The sequence below is a fragment of the Lampetra planeri genome, chromosome 56, assembly GCF_965212315.1.
Source record: "Lampetra planeri chromosome 56, kcLamPlan1.2.h2, whole genome shotgun sequence".
NCBI classification, from domain to species: domain Eukaryota; kingdom Metazoa; phylum Chordata; class Hyperoartia; order Petromyzontiformes; family Petromyzontidae; genus Lampetra; species Lampetra planeri.
The window spans coordinates 3847155-3863593 of NC_136162.1; the positions used below are offsets into that span (position 1 = coordinate 3847155).

A 16439-nucleotide genomic window follows, 5' to 3' on the forward strand; every position below is an offset into this window, starting at 1 on the left:
ATCAGGATCTTGATTTGGACTGGAGGAATCCGATGAGTTCAGGTTCTGGGGGCCCCATCGCTACGATTCATGTCTCGCGGCCCGGGGGGGGGGGGTCGTGGCAATTCAGCAATTCAGGTTCCGGGGGTTCCATCGCTGCGATTCATGGCTCGGGGGGGGGGGCATTTAAGGTTCCGGGGGTGCCATCGTTATCATTCATGTATCGGGGCCCGGGGGGGGGTCATAGCAATTCAGGTTTCGGGGGCTCCATCGTTGCGATTCATGTCTCGGGGCCCGGGGGGGGGAGGGGTCGTGGAAATTCAGATTCCGGGGGTGCCATCGTTGTTATTCATGTCTCGGGGTCCGGGGGGTGAGGGGGTCGTGGCAATTCAGGTTCCGGGGGTTCCATCGTTGCTATTCATGTCTCGGGGTCCGGGGGGGGGGGGTCTTGGCAATTCAGGTTCCGGGGGTTCCATCGCTACGATTCATGTCTCGGGGCAGCAGTCGCCTGGCTTCCAGCTGAGGTAGCTAGCGGGAGGTTGTCACCACCTCCGCTTCTCTCTCTCCCCTCTCGCCTCCCTCTCTGCCCGCCGTCATGGCGAGCGCGCTGGTCAGGGTCCCCCACGCCTCGCTGGGCCGGTGGTGCCGTGCGGGAGGCGCGGCTGTGCCCGCGCGGAGACGGAGCGGGGCCGCCTCGGATCCCGGCTACGAGTTCCTGCATCGCAGCGTGGTGCCCACCCTGCACTTCCAGCCCAGCCTGCCCCGGTGAGGGCACTGTACACTACACTATACACTACACTATACACTACATTATACTACACTATACACTACACTATACACTACACTATACACTACATTATACACTAAACTATACACTACACTATACACACTACACTACTCACTATACACCCTGCACTTCCAGCCCAGCCTGCCCCGGTGAGGGCACACCGTGCACACTATACACTACATACTACACTACTCATTATACTATACTACACTATACACTACACTATACACTACATTATACTATACATACTACACTTACTCACTATACACCATGCACACAGACACGATATATATACAGCATAATACAATGTACTGTTTACCAAACATCTCGTGGTGGCTGGGATATGTTAACTACTTCGCCTGGTATGCAGGAGGTCAAGGGTTCGACCCCGACCCTGACGCCTGCTGCTGTATATTTGGAGTTTGCGTGTCTCTCTCTCTCATCATCATCACGGTGGCTAGGAGATGTTAACTACCTCGCCTGGTGTGCAGGAGGTCGTGGGGTCGACCACGACCCTGACGCCTGCTGCTGCTGTATATTTGGAGTTTGGATTTTTCTCCGGGTCCTCCGGGTTTTCCCTCCACATTTAGAATCAACGTCACGGGTTTCGAGTCTTTGGCTGCTATACATTTGCACGTGATAAGCCACTTGGTTAATTTAAACCTAAAAATCGTTGATTATGAACAATATTTGTCGCGAAAGCCTACGTGTTAAACCCACTTGGTTAAGTTGTCGTTTTTAGTCAGGTCGCTTCTGAAAAAGAGCCATATAGCTCAAGCGGGCCTTACCTGCTAAAATATAAAATACAGTAGTTTAGTTTACTATATGGCACTACTACTACTGGTCATACACACACAGAAATTATAAATATAAAAAAACAAGTGTCACATGATAATTAGAAAATATTGTACAAAAACTGCACCACACTCAATACACCACACACACACACCATACAAAACACCATACACCATGCATCCTGCATCCACAGTCCCAAGGTGAGAGAACTCCATGGATACAGACAGATGCCAGATGGATGATCTATGCCAATCCGTGACCCACGCCCAAAGCACACACAGCACCTCTCAGTCGAGCACGGTGAGGTTAGTGACATTTTGATGATCACCGCGACAAGCTTTTAACACGAGTTAGGTTTTACCCGACCCAATGATGCACACTCTGCACCATGCACATCACTCAAAGAACCCTGCTGTTGCTGCAGCTGCACACCTACCCGCAACACCCTGCCCACTACCCCGGGCACTATGCACCCAGCCTGTGCACTCTCTCTAGCAGCCGGCAGGCAACCTCCGACACTATACACCCATGCCCATGGGGCACAACCCAAGTGGACCCTCGACCCCTGAACACTGGACCCCTGCACCCCACACCTCTCGTCTCTCCGGGCACTGACCCTCTCTGTAGCATGTCTCTGTTAAGAGAACATGTTGAGTGTTTGAGCATTCGGAATTATGGTGCTGTAGTCCAATTGAGCTAGGATTTGTGTCTCCAAGCTTTGAGCAACCCTGTGATCAATTTGCTGATTTTTAATAAATCCCTGATAACATAACGAATACTAAATTCGATTTAAAGCTTTCGTAACTGCAGGGATTCGTCTTCTTGGTTCTTTCGGCAAAGTCACGTAGAAGGGAAATAATAAAATAATAACAATAAAACATAATAATTCTCACGACGTTTCGGCCACAATGCAAGCAGCCGTCCTCAGGTGAAGAACAGGTCTGTCGGAAAGACAGCGAAACGTCGTGAGAATTATTGTATTATGTTTTATTGTTATTATTTTATTATTTCCCTTCTACGTGACTTTTACCGAAAGAACCAAGAAGATGAATACTAAACTGTAGTACACAATGGATCATCATCAGGAGAGGTATAAGGCCCCCCCACCCCGTTACAGACATAGTCACACGGACAATGCTAAAATGATGTGGACCTTAGGTGGAAAGCGTACAACACCACGCATGCGGTGTGGATTCTGGCAGGGTTATGATGCATTGGGTCAGAGTTGAGTAACCCACAGAATCATGGTCCGTATCTGGGCCGTGACTTTGTTTAATATATGAATGTTTGGCGATCCAGCTCGCTCGTACAAATGACAATTCATCCTTGCCTCTTGAGTTCTCACCTGGTTAAACAAAAATAAATGCGAAATGTAAATTGATTATCGCCTTCACCGATGGTTGGAAAAGGCCTTGAGACTCTGAGGCTTTCCCACGTAAAATAATTGTCACGGTCACAGTAAGTCATCATCGGAACTTGCAGTGGTTTGTTTTCAAATAGCGAGTGCGTGTGGTCATGGGATCTTTTTGTGAATTAACAGTGGATTTTGACATAGCAGGGACAGTGTTGGGTCACGTCACCCACTCAGTGAACCACGTTAACCGATTTACAGCGTGAAACGCTGGGCGTCATTCCAGTCAGCCGCATGGTGCACATCCACGTGGATAACTTTGCCCCCCCCCGCTTCCTTGGCTGAGTGACGGACTAATAACCTTCATGTCCCCTCGAGCCCCACATTCACTCTCCGTGACCGCTGCAAGGCGAGACGCGCTGGACGGGCGCGATGGCGCACGCAGATTTGTGAAATTTCCAAACTCGCCGGCCTCTGCGTAAAAAAGAAAAAGCATATTTTGCGTGTCTGCGATTTGAGTTCAGAGGGTTTGCTGGCATCTCGGAGCACTCTCTGCATATACTAAGCCTGGGGGTGGAGGGGGTTGGAGAGGAAGGGTGGATGGGTGTGCGGGGCTGGGATCCAGGTGAAAGTGCAACTTCGAGGGAGGCAGCTTGGTAGGGGCAGCGTTGCCAGGTCTGGAGAATGCACTACAGTATGAAACGAGTCGGTCACTGGGTTCAACGAGAGCCATCTCGCAACAAAACTGACACCTTTTTTACAAGGAGTCATGTTTGCATTGACCACAATACCTGCAGTCTGAATGCAAAAAATAACATAACTCTGATAATGTATGCACTGTCCTTGAAATTGATTGGTCCATGCCCGAGACAGCTTTCTTTAGAGCCTAGTCTCTCATGGTGTTGGACCAGATGACGCCAAAAGGCGCACAACTCAAAGACAATGCACCATCAGAGTATGAGAGCTCGGGGTAAGCATTTACACCATTGGAACCTCATTTGCAAGTAAAAAATATGATAATTGGTTACTGTAAAAAAAGGTGTCAGTTTTGTTGCCAGATAAAAGGGTAAAAAACCAATTATCATATTTTGCTATTGGCAAATGAGGTTCCAATGGAGAGCCATCTCATCTGATCCGAGTAGGTTTGAAACGTTGATGGGACAGATTTAGACGTGCGTTTAACTCGTGGGAATAACAGAGCTTGTCCTGATTTCGCTGCTGGATGAATGTCCTCCAGTGCCGTATTAACCATGGGGGTTGGGGGTGGGTTGATCATACTTCACGTAGCTGGTCGGCGCCAATAAGTGAAGGGCGGCGTGGGGGGGGGGGGTCCAGGTCTGGTGTCGATATTATTAGTCGCCACTCACGTTAGCTGTGGCCGGGAATCAAACTCGGGTCACCACATTCAGTGCGCAGTATACTTAGCGGTGTCCAGCGGTTGCCCGTCTTTGTGGGGTGTCTTTCCTCCCCGCCATAGGAATGTAGAATTTCCACCACTAGCATGGAGCACCTTGCCCTGGGCAGTGCTCTGTCGTCGGCAGAGGGGTGGAGGCAGAAGCATGGGTTGGGGTGGTGGGGGTTGGGGACATATGCAGGTGAAAGGGCATGCCGGCTTTAGCGTGGAACGTGTTGCCAGACCTGCAGAGCAAATAGAAACAAAGACAGTACTGTACCTCCATTTGGCACAGTTGGCTACGTACGGCGCAAAAGAAGTTTAACATAAATACAGTAGCTCGGTTTGAATTCTTTTTCAAATCATCTCCCCCCCCCCCACCTCATTATGGAATTATTTTCCCAGCCATCGGTGCTCTCCAATCCATGCCCACTTGCTCAAGTCCCAGGATCGAGGATGCCTTCCTCTCGCCTTCCGCCTGTGACTGTGCCTCTCTCGCTCTCCATAAAATAAATATCCCCACTGTTTCTGCACAGAATCCTGAGATCCACATTGTATTGCATTTTCTTGTTTTATTTTGCCAAATTTGAACCCTGGCGCTGGCACACAGCGGCCTGCTCTTACGAGCGACGTCACGGGATTTTTAATGTCCACTGCGCGTAGGTCGTGTTGCTGTTACGACTCCCGCGGCATTAACCAGGGCGGCCACTGGATCCGAACCACAAACATCTGCAGCAAGCGGCGAACGTGCCAGCGCTGGGTCGCCTGTCACCGACTTGTCAATTGTGAAACGACTAGAAGTGTTCCGTTTGTTTTTTTATTTCCTGAAACGTGGTCGTAAATGAACGTAGCTGACGCATTGCACGTTTACACCGTGCCGCTGTGGTCAGGTTACCCATCCCAAAGCTGGAGGACACCGTCAGGAGGTACCTGGCTGCACAGCGCCCCCTGCTGAACGATGAGGAGTACAGGTGAGACCTACGGCCCAGCAACGCGTGCACGTGTGGAGGAGTAGTGGGAGGAAGTGAGGGCATCGGCAGAAAAGAACGGGAATACGTCATAGGGTGACGTCATGTTACCAAGAGGACAGGGGTCGTTGTGGGGAGCCGAGGGAACAGGAGTCTCGAGGAGACGGGAGACGCGCCGAACGGACGACACGCCGCTCGGCACCGAGACCCTAGGCCGAGGAAAGAGTAGGATTAGTGGGGAGCTTAGGTGAGGATAGGCCGAGGAGTTAAGCGGGTACCGGGACGGTCCACGGGAAGGACTTGTTGTAGAAGTGTCTACCCCGCGTGTGATCCGGAGATGCTGTACGGGAGTGTAGTGCTTAATTAACTGGCAATAGCCCTGACAGAGAATCTCGTCTCCGTGTGAGTTTACACCTCAACGCACGTCACAGCCCTTTCTTTTTTCAATCCGCTGCCGGATGAGGGCCTCCCCCACGCCGGACGCGTCGTGGGAGTTGCTCTTTGACCAGATTTGGCCGCGCTGGTCAGTGCGGAATGGTGGAGGCGAATGAACGATGCTGAAAGTGGTAAGGGATTGCAAGGCAATTCGTAATGGAAGGTACCACGAGTGTCGTGGATAGTCCTTGAGGCTCGAGATGTGTGGGTGTCGCACGCGCGTGCTCGGGCGCAGTCAGACGGAGCGCATCGCCCGCAAGTTTGAAGCCGGGGATGGCCAGGAGCTACACAAGGAGCTGCTGGCGCTGGACAAGCAGAACAAGAAGAGCAGCTACATCTCGGGTGAGACGAGCGACGCACGCTCAGCGGGGCCCAGCACCCGGCGCTCGGCAGACACCAAATCGCTGGCGGTGGGCGGCGATTTGTTTGTCTGCCTAGCGCCGGTTGCCGATCGACCGCTCGTCAAGCACACGGATTCTCGCTCTCTGGTCCTGTTCACAGCTCTGTTCACAGCGTGATGGTGACAGCCTTGGGTCCAACGCCGTCGCGGTGCCTCGATCACTCGTGGCTACGTGGCACGGCGCTGACTCATGGCTACGTGGCGCTGCACTGACGTGGCTTTGCGGCGCTGGCTCATGGCTACGTGGCGCCGCACTAATTAGTGGCTACCTGGTGCTGACTCATGGCTACATGGCACCACACTAATTAGTGGCTACGTGGTGCTGACTCATGGCTACGTGGCACCACACTAGTGGCTACGTGGTGCTGACTCATGGCTACGTGGCACCACATTAATTAGTGGCTACCTGGTGCTGACTCATGGCTACGTGGCACCACACTAATTAGTGGCTACCTGGTGCTGACTCATGGCTACATGGCACCACACTAATTAGTGGCTACGTGGTGCTGCACTGACGTGGCTTTGCCGCGCTCACTCCTGGCCACGTGGTGCGTTGCGACTGCCGCAGGCCCTTGGTTTGACATGTACCTGGCGGCGCGCGAGCCCGTGCTGCTCAACTACAACCCGTTTGTGGGGTTGACGGCCGACAGCCGGCCGGGCTACGGCGGGCAGCTGACGCGCGCCACCAACCTGACCGTGTCGGGGCTGCGCTTCATGCGCACCCTGCGGGCCGGCGTCCTCGAGCCCGAGGTCTTCCACCTGAACCCGGCGCGCAGCGACACCGACTCCTTCCGCCGCTGGGTGCGCTGGCTGCCTTCCTCCCTGTCATGGTAGGTCGCCGATTGTTGTGGCCCGCTGACCCGCGCCGCCTGCTGGGCGTCTGCGAAAAACGAGCCTCATAACTCATCGCATTCCTCAAGTCTGAAAGGAGATTCTGCTTAATATTAGAATGATTTTCATGAACTCCCGATCCCTGTGTCATCATCAAACATTGTCCACGGTCGGTCCGCTGGTGGCTCAGCCGCAGATCGACAAGCTCATAATCTGACAAACTCTGGCTGGGGTTGACTCGGCCCATCATCCATCCCAGGTCAATAAAATCAGCAACATTTTATTGGGAAGATCAACATTGGTTGTCCTATGGATAGGCTCGCTGCAATCTTCGAAACGCGAAATTCCAACCACTGGCGCAGGGCTGTAACCATAGCCCCGTGCGTATTCGCGCAGCCCTTATGGACGTTCCGCGTGTTTCTCTCCCCCCCCCACGTCCGCCCACCCTCTTCCCGCTCTCGCCTGTAATGGCGGCGCAGGTACGGCGCGTACGCGGTCAACGCCTACCCGCTTGACATGTCGCAGTACGGCCGCCTCTTCAACTCCACGCGGCTGCCCCGCGCCGACCGGGACGAGCTCTTCTCGGAGCCCACCGCACGCCACCTGCTGGTCATGCGGCGCCAGCAGCTGTTCGCGTGCGACGTCCTGGATCGCGACGGATCCATCCTCCCCGCGGCTCGGATACAGGTGGGTTGGCGGTGCAGGGACGCCAACACCCTACCGCAGAAGTAGCTAGCTCCCAACTGGTAAACAAGTGGCTCTCCCTGTACTTGAGGTTGGTTGGTGGGTGGTGCTGAACCCCGTGGTAGAGGGATTTTGGCTCCCAACCAGCAAGACATTGCGTGAGCCGTGTGGGTGGGTGTGTGAGCTCAGTGTGTCTGACTGTTTGAGGTCTGTGTGTGAGCGTGTGAGGTCTGTGCATGACAGTTTGAGCTCTGCCTGTACTCTGTGAGCCCTGCGTGAACTGTGTGAGCTGCGTGTGTGAGCGTGTGAGCTGAGCTGCGTGTACTGTGTGAGCTCTGTGTGTGAGCGTGTGAGCTCCGTGTACTGTGTGAGCTCTTGTGTGTGAGCAAGAGCTGTGCGAGAGCGAGCGCTGTGTGAGTGTGTGTGGAGCAGTAGTGTAGTAGCGCTGCGCTATGAACCCAATAACTGGGGTTCGATTCCCATGCACAGCCAACACCAGTCAAGATTATCTGAACCGGTCCTGGGTCTTCCCTCAAATGAGTTTGTTGCGGTGTGTAAAGATCGCCACTCGTATTTACGGGGGATCTTTGGCTTTGCTTTATGTGAGTGTGTTTGAGTGGGCCCATATGCTACGGGTGAGAAAGGCCCTGGCCCACGGGCGTGACACCCCCCCCCCCACCCTTCACACGAGGGCCGTCCCCTCATGCCACCCTCTCCCATGCCGTAGGAGCGCTTGCGCCGCGTGATGGCGGAGGCTGACGCGGTGGGAGAGCCGTCGCACCCGCTCGCCTACCTGACCGGGGAGAACCGCGACACCTGGGCCGGCTTGCGCCAGCACCTGCTGGAGCTGGGCAACCAGGAGGCGCTGGCGCTGGTCGACTCGGCCATCTTCTGCCTGTGCCTGGACGAGGACGGTGCCGAGGGCGCCTCGCAGGTTACGACGATGAGCCGGCAGCGCCGCTGGCATTCCGCGTTTAATGACGGATCGTTTTTTGTTTTGAACTTCGCGTCGTTCATGCAAGCGAAAATGTCACGCCGTAGAGTTTCTAACGCAGGCACCGGAAACCACAGACAAAAGCGGGGACCGCAGCCAAAACTGCCGCCAACAAATGCCAAAGCACTGTGGAATTTAACATTTAACGTTCATTTTACATTAATATTTTCCGATTCCTCTTGTGATACAGTTGTTTTGTGTGTTTTGTTCTTGTTCTGATTGCTATTCACTTCACTGCTGAAACTTCCGTTTTGCTTTTCTCATTTCGGTGAGCCAGGTCTGCCACTCTTGCAAATCACACCCCTGGTCTCGCCTGGTGCAACAAAATACATTTTCACTCCCCGTCCACATGCCACCCTTCCCCTGTCTGCTTGTCCGTGCGACGGTGAGCAGCAGCAGCAGGGTGAGGAGCGATTGACGGCGCTCGGCGGACGCGACGCGCCGGCTCCCGTGCGTCTGTCGCACCTCATGCTGCACGGCGTGGGCGGCGACCGCTGGTTCGACAAATCCCTGAGCCTCATCGTGGCGGCCGACGGGGAGGCGGCCGTGCACTTCGAGCACTCGTGGGGCGACGGCGTGGCGGTGCTGCGCTTCATCAACGAGATTTACAAGGCACGGCGTAGTGATGACAACGGGGCAGCAACGGCGACTTCGATATCCTACTCACAGCCCCTCAGTCGTCTTCCTCCGACGACCCTAATTCCTGACCCGGCTCCAACTTCTTGCTTTCTACATGCACCTAACCACGTCTCTCCCCCAGCCCGACACTTTGCTCCTCCATCGGCTCAACTATCCGGCCACCAGACTGCTGCCCCTACCACCCTTCACCTACCCTCATCCATGCCCATTTTACTACTTCACACACGTGCCCCATAACCCACTGCATCTCATCCACGCCACAGCCATCACACACCCTCACTCACCATCACATTTCACCCTATTCTGCCTTAACTACCCCAGCAACATCGGCTCCATTCCCAGCCACCTGTCCATCCATTCTGTCACCTCGCTCACTGAATGCTGTTGGCTTGCATATAAATCCGAAATAGAATAGAATAACCAAGGCCGCCGAGTAGAAGCACTGGCCAACGTAAGAGGTCGGCCAGGACATCTCCTGGACATCTGTGACAAAGAGCTTCATAGCTCATCGGCTTTGTCCAGGATGAACAAAGATTCTTCATTGTGAAGTGGCCATACGACGTCGCGTAGAAATGACCGCCAAAGCCGATTGGCATCGCGCCATAGGTCGGGTTGAAGCGATAAGAATCCCCGAAGCCGACGGCCCCACAGTGCCGTCAAGTCAGGACTCGCCTACCATCAAGGCTGCATGCCCTTCGTATTGAAACTATACAAATGCCTAAGTCGAGGGCTCTGTGACACACAGCGCTGACTGCGAACGACTGGAAAACCTGGAGAGTGCTGACAGCCGTGGCGTTAGTGGCGTCCATAATTGCAGTGGAGGGATCGATGCAGACGGTGACTCCAATATCCGTGACGGGCGACGTCAATTTCGTGACGTCTCTCTCTCTCTGATGCAGGACTCGCTGAAGAGGCCGGCCGTGTCTCCCGACGACGCGCCGCCCTCCTCCGACGTGGAACAGTCGTCCGTGCGACGCCTCGATTTCCGTCTGGACGACGCGACGAAGGCGGCCGTGGACGCCGCTCGCCGGCAGTTCCATCGGACGGTGTCCGGCCTCGTCATTCACGCCATGGAGTTCGACAAGTACGGGAAGAACTTCCTCAAGGTGCGGCACGGCGGTTAGCGTGGCGGTGGCGCCGCGGTGTAGGCGGTTGTGCCCGCCTGTCTACCCACCGCGGGGCAATTTACCGAGGGTTTCCCAAAAACGCAGGTTCTTGTATAGCCTTAACAGACTGTTGGTGGCAAGTGCTGTTAGCGAGTAGCACCTATAAAGCCCGGCATGACACACGAGGGGGGTGGTTGGCCAGCACCACGCCCGGCCGCCTTTGTCTCTCCCAGTGACGATGTTTTCACACTGCACAAGGTACTCATTTGAGGCCGAGTCGACCTCGGGACCGGTTCAGATAATTGTCACTGGTGTTGGCTATGAGCGGGAAACGAACTCCGGCCACCGGGTTTGTAGTGCAGCGCGCTAACCTCTGCGCTACTGCTCCCCACGTGCACACACACAAAGACAAAGATCCCCGTATAGCTTTAACAGGCTATTGGGGTAGGTGCTGTTAGCGAGCAGCACCTATAAAGGCCAACACGGAACACGAGGGGGTGGGTGGCCAGCACCACGCCCGGCCGCCTTTGTCTCTCCCAGTGACGATGTTTTCACACCGCACTAGGTACTCATTTGAGGCTGAGTCAACCTAAGGGAGGCCCAGGACCGGTTCAGACAATCGTCACCGGTGTTGGCTTTGAGCGATGAATCGAAACCCGGGCGGCCGCGGTTCATAGCTTGGCGCGCCAATCGCTATACCACCCTCCCCCCCCACCCCACCCCCACCTTGTCGTCTCCCCGCAGAAGCAGAACGTGTCCCCGGATGCCGTGATGCAGCTCGCCTTCCAGATGGCGTTCTTCCGCGAGCACGGCCACGAGGTGGCCACCTACGAGTCGTGCAGCACCGCCGCTTTCCGCCACGGGCGCACCGAGACCGTGCGGCCGGCGACGAGCGCCACGCGGCGCTGCACGCGCGCCTTCGTCCTGGGCCGCGACGAGGCCGGGGGAGGCGCGTCGCCGCCCGGCGTGGCCGAGCTGCGGGCCATGTTGGAGGAGTGCTCGCGCTACCACGGGAAGCTCACGCGCGAAGCCGCCATGGGTAACGCGCGCGCCACTGACGGGGAGGTTTTGATGGGGTGGGGGCGGCTGTGGAGATCCTTTGGGGGGGAGCGGTGGGGCAGTGGGCAGCGCACTGCACTACGAATCTGGCGGTTTGTGTTCGTTTATACCATCTGGTTCATGCCAACACGTGCATGGTTGTTACAAAGCTTTAGCAATTACAGCAGCGTCAGTGCACAATCACTAAAGGTACTGAACAGTCTTGGTGGCTTTGGGCAGTTATGGCGTCAGAATATCTGTCCCCTCGTCCCAAACAAATTAGTGGTCTCCTGCTCAATTCATGATGTGGGCAAAGGGTGAGGATACCTGAGTCGTGGGCAGGGATCCGCGAACAGCAGGTGGTGCCAACGTCACAATGTGCGGGGCTTGTGGCTGTGTGAAGGTGGGCAGGGCTGGTGAAGTGACATTGGGGACCACCAGCTCACCACCCATCCCAGTTGTAGCTTTACCAACCAAGTCTTTCCCTCTCTCTCCACGTGTGTCTCACCTGTCTCACCGAACCGTCCAGGCCAGGGCTTCGACCGCCACCTGTTTGCGCTGCGCAAGCTGGCGTCGGAGCGCGGCGGCTCGCTACCGGAGCTGTACCGCGACGAGGCGTACGCCCGCATCAACCACAACGTGCTGTCCACCAGCACGCTCGCCAGCGACGCCGTGCGGCTCGGGGGCTTCGCGCCCGTGGTGCCCGACGGCTTCGGCCTGGGCTACGGCATCCACGCGCACGCCATGGGCTGCAACGCGAGCGGCTACGCGGGGGGCGGCCGCGACGTCGCCCACTTCCTCAAGACCCTGCGCGTGAGCCTGGAGCAGATCGGCGCCGTGCTGGAGGGCCGGCCGATCGCGTGAGGGTCGCCCGCGACAGGGGCCCCACCCCCTCTCCCCCCCCCCCCCCCCCCCCCCCCCCGTGTGGGCGCGTTTTCTGAAGACGTAGGGCTCGGCAGGGGGGCGGTGGGAAGCTGCCAGGATGAGTTGTCGGAACTCGACGAGTCGCTTCTGCGCAGGTTTTTGCGGTTGCGCTGTATGTGGCCCCCTTCCGTCCCCCCTCCCCTCCTCCCGCCACCAATGTAATTTCGGGTTGTACCACGTTCGGCACAATGTCCGACGTTTCGCGACACGTGCTGAGAACTTCTTCAGCAACTGATTTTAGAAGCTTCCTTGCACGTGGAACGGAACAACGGTCAGTGCGCCGAGCAACGCGCGGTGGCAATGTGAAAGCGTGTCGTCAAAATGTCAAGAAACAAATATAAAGGAGACGGTAAACACGGGACGAAAAACAAAATAGATTATCGAGTCGTGACTGCGAATCGTGACGGGTAATTGAACGGCTGGGGTCAGGAGAGGGGAATGGGGAATGGGGAGTTCACTGTTGCGTGACTGGGGCCTCGGTCATTCCCTGAGGCACACCCGTGGGAGAATATCTCCCACTCATCCCACGCACGCCTCCCCACTCACGCTCACTCCCGTCCGTCCCTCGTTTCCCAGCCACGCAAACCTCGTCTCCCGCAATTTGTCCCACTCCCTGCCATCCATCCCTTGCCGTCGCGCCAAAAGAATACAATTTTATTTTTCGATCATATAAATTCCACCACTTAATATTACGGATGGCTGGAGGATTGTAGGATAGAGACTGTGATTGGGTGATGGGGGAGCAGAGAGAATGAACGACCTCCATCTCTCATCTCCCACACATCTCTTTTTCCTTGCACTCCTCACACCGGCCATCATCTCCCATCCAACCCGGTACTACCTCCCCACTAACTCCGTCCGCACTGGGCCCTCGCTGCCAATTTCAATGTCATTAATTGTCGATTTTATGAATAGTTTTTTTGACTAAATTCGTTTTTTTTTTTAATCCGCACAACTAACTAGTGTTGTTAATTCAGAGTTTACTGTATTGCAAGTGCATTATTTTAGATGTAAAATGAATAGCTTTGTATGTCCGTATGACATCCAACATCTCGGTAATCGAAGTGAGCAACGGGGGGGGGGGGGGGGGGGGGGTGTAGAGAGTTCTCTAAAGCGGCTGTCAAAAACGGCAAAATGTGACTTCCGTTTGTTCTTGAAACACGTGGCGCCTCCAAAGAAACGCAAACGTGACCATGTCGCGGCTGCACTGACCACCGCGCCCACAGAGTTGGCGTAAAGGCGCAGAACTTGGGCCCTGTGTCTGTGTAGTTACGTAAGCTGCACCGCCAAAATAGAATTGTGTGTGGCTTTGTAGACATGCTGTGAATGTACCTTCAACGCTCGCTCGTTCAAACGCACACTCGTCTCTACGGCAAAGCCCCTCTCTGTAGCATCATCACGTACCCCACAAAGGGGGGTACGTGATGGCCCTCGTGCTGTTGTTCCGTTTATAAACTTCCAGTGGTCACGAACTGCGTGACAAGTTTGTGTTGATGAACATGTTATTGCACAGCATAGAAGTACAATGCAACTATAGATTTTGCTGCAATGTCCTGTGTTGGCAAAATGGTCCCGAAACAACCAAATTGGTGCATGACAGTCACCCATGACCACACTATCCTGGCTAGGCAAATGTATAAGAAACTACAGTATACTCAACAGACGAGTCATCCTCTTTGGGTCTTTCGGTAAAGTCACGGAGATAGAAAAATTATGAAATAAAAATCATTGTGATTTTTATTTTATTATTTTTCTAACTACGTGACTTTACCGAAAGACCCAAATAGTATGAATTCCTACAGTCACGAAAGCTTTTACGTTAAGATTTAGACGTGTCATCTTTTGGCCAATTGATCACATTACGTGGTTGTACATTTCAGTGTGTAAATAATCTCAGTTGTCATTCATTCAAGGCTCACGGTTAAGTTGGTCTCAAGATTCACACCCAGGTCTTTACGGACCGGATGCTTCACGGCAGAGGTCCGATTCTGTGAATGCACCTCTTTATCCAGCAGTTTATTCGTGTTGGGATAATTTGTAGGTATAGTACAACGTCACGTATCCGACATGCTGGAGGACTGAGGTATAGTCGCATGTGTGAAGAGGTCGGATAACTGAACAGATCTAAAAATGACGATGACATACACAAATAGGTCACTGGACAAAGAGCTACAAACTGCAGGGGAAGAAGGGTAATCGTTGCTGCCAGCGCTGTTCATCAGGAATTAGGATGAAGAGGAGGTCAAGGTGTTGGATGTACTGATTGGATTTTTTAGTGCAAAAGATTATCCTATGAATATTTCTTTGACAGGTACAGCCCCGAATATGCTGCTGGATGAAGGCTGTCCCCCACCGCGCTAGGCTGGCAGGCCATGGGGATTAGTTGACCGTAAGGTCACCACTGGTTACTGTGGGTTTGTGAAGTTTTGGGAGCATAGTCCAGGAAGGCAATCCACTGCCCTCTTGCAGATAACGTAGTCTCGATCTATAGCATAGAAACTGCGAGTGAACTTGAGCGTATGCAATTCTTATCGATGGCATCTTGCACACCACTGGGCTTGCATACGAGAAGACCGTCGTGCTCTTATCGAGATGTGTTTTGCAGTGGAACACCATGGAATGATTGTGCAGGTGAAGGTGAGTTGGAGTCTGTTAGTTGGGCGCAAGGATTCTGTGTCAGTCTTAAGGACAGAACCCGATACATTTGAATAGAGATGCAGGGACCACCATTGATATGAATAGGAATTATAAGAACGATAGAGACTCGGGCAGCTCGGTTGAAGTGATTGGGGATGTGAGGCTCTCCATTGAAATTATTTGGAGTTTTTGCATCTCCCTGTGGTCACGTGGTTTTACCCCTCCACATGTAGAAGCGTGCGTTTAGAGTGTTTGGCTGCCGTGAATTTTCCACACGACGATAAGCCACTTTGCTGAGTTATCATTTGTAGACAGGTCGCTTTTGAAAAAGAGCTGTATTGCTCAGTGGGCCTTACCTGGTAAAATAACATGAAAAATTATAACGAAATTCTCTGGAAGATTGAGATGCAGTTGTTTCCATTGAAGTAAATTGGAATGTTATGTAAGATGTAAACCCTGACATCTCCATCGAAGTGAATGGGGTTTCTATGAAAGATGTATGCTGGGGCATCTGGATTTAAGTGAATAGGTTTGTGAAGGAAGACGCAGATGTAGGGATCTCCGCTAAAGTGATGGCGATCCTTTTGGAAATTGTAAGCTACCCGGAGCCTTTGTAGATGTTTCTTAGGGGAAGATTGCGTAAATATAAATGTCATTAAACCCGTCATCACCCCACACGGCCAATTAGTAAGGTTTGTCACGTAAATAAAACATGCCAATTTATTACTAGTTCAGCACACACCAGCGTTACTAGTTTAGCATAATTTCGATTTAAAGCTTTCGTGACTGCAGGGATTCATCTTCTTGGTTCTTTTGGTAAAGTCACGTAGAAGGGAAATAATAAAATAATACAAATAAAACATAATACAATTTCATTCTCACGACCTTTCAGGCCACAACGCTGAGGGCGGCTGCTTGCGTTGTGGCCGAAACGTAATAATTTTATTTTATTTTGTTTTATTTTTATTATTTTATTATTTCCTTTCTACGTGACTTTACCGAAAGAACCAAGAAGATCGTTTAGCATACGCACCGGTGTGCTGAACTCGTAACGAATTTGCATGTTTTGTTTCCGTGACAAACCTTACTAATTGGCTGTTTCGGGTGGTGGCAAATTTATCGACACATATATTTACACGATCTAACCCCAAAACACCTATTATTATGGATGATATTGGTCGTGAAAGCCTCCGACTACGCGTTATGCTCACCTTGAGCCTTTTTTCTGATGTTTCTATGCAACCCACCCTGCCCCCCCATACTCCTGACGGCGAAGGGCGCGTTCCTTTTCTCTTCAGCTCGTCATTGGACACGTGTACGTAAGGCTGTACGTATTCTGGTGATGCATCGAATAAAGTCAATCGTGTGTAACACATCGGAGGTTTTGTCTCTTGATCAACAGCTACTAATAGTTGACCCCGTAGGATTTCGCGACCAATATAATTCGTAATACAGTTTTTTGGGGGGTTAGATCGTGT

The 16439-nt window shown here is 53.2% G+C and overlaps 1 protein-coding gene across 2 annotated transcripts; it reads left to right on the forward strand.

Annotated features, from left to right (window-relative positions):
• The first annotated feature begins 451 nt into the window (after positions 1-451).
• On the forward strand, positions 452-16334 carry CPT2 (carnitine palmitoyltransferase 2). 2 transcript variants are annotated; one of them, XM_078618022.1, is made up of 10 exons: positions 452-744; positions 5196-5276; positions 5944-6050; positions 6677-6938; positions 7419-7626; positions 8351-8557; positions 9008-9229; positions 10156-10362; positions 11107-11401; positions 11930-16334. In XM_078618022.1, the coding sequence occupies exons 1-10, from the start codon at positions 575-577 to the stop codon at positions 12262-12264; spliced, it is 2094 nt and encodes a 697-aa protein (XP_078474148.1). In that variant the 5' UTR covers positions 452-574; the 3' UTR covers positions 12265-16334. The 2 variants fall into 2 exon arrangements, with proteins under 2 accessions (XP_078474148.1, XP_078474149.1); XM_078618023.1 differs by having other exon boundaries at positions 9011-9229.
• The last annotated feature ends 105 nt before the right edge of the window (positions 16335-16439 follow it).

Bases quoted from the DNA above. Each gene is read 5' to 3' on its own strand.
- CPT2 (XM_078618022.1), top strand. From the start codon at position 575: ATGGCGAGCGCGCTGGTCAGGGTCCCCCACGCCTCGCTGGGCCGGTGG. The intron at 6,939-7,418 runs GTAGGTCGCCGA...ATGGCGGCGCAG, and splicing joins CTGCCTTCCTCCCTGTCATG to GTACGGCGCGTACGCGGTCA. The intron at 9,230-10,155 runs GCACGGCGTAGT...TCTCTGATGCAG, and splicing joins TCATCAACGAGATTTACAAG to GACTCGCTGAAGAGGCCGGC.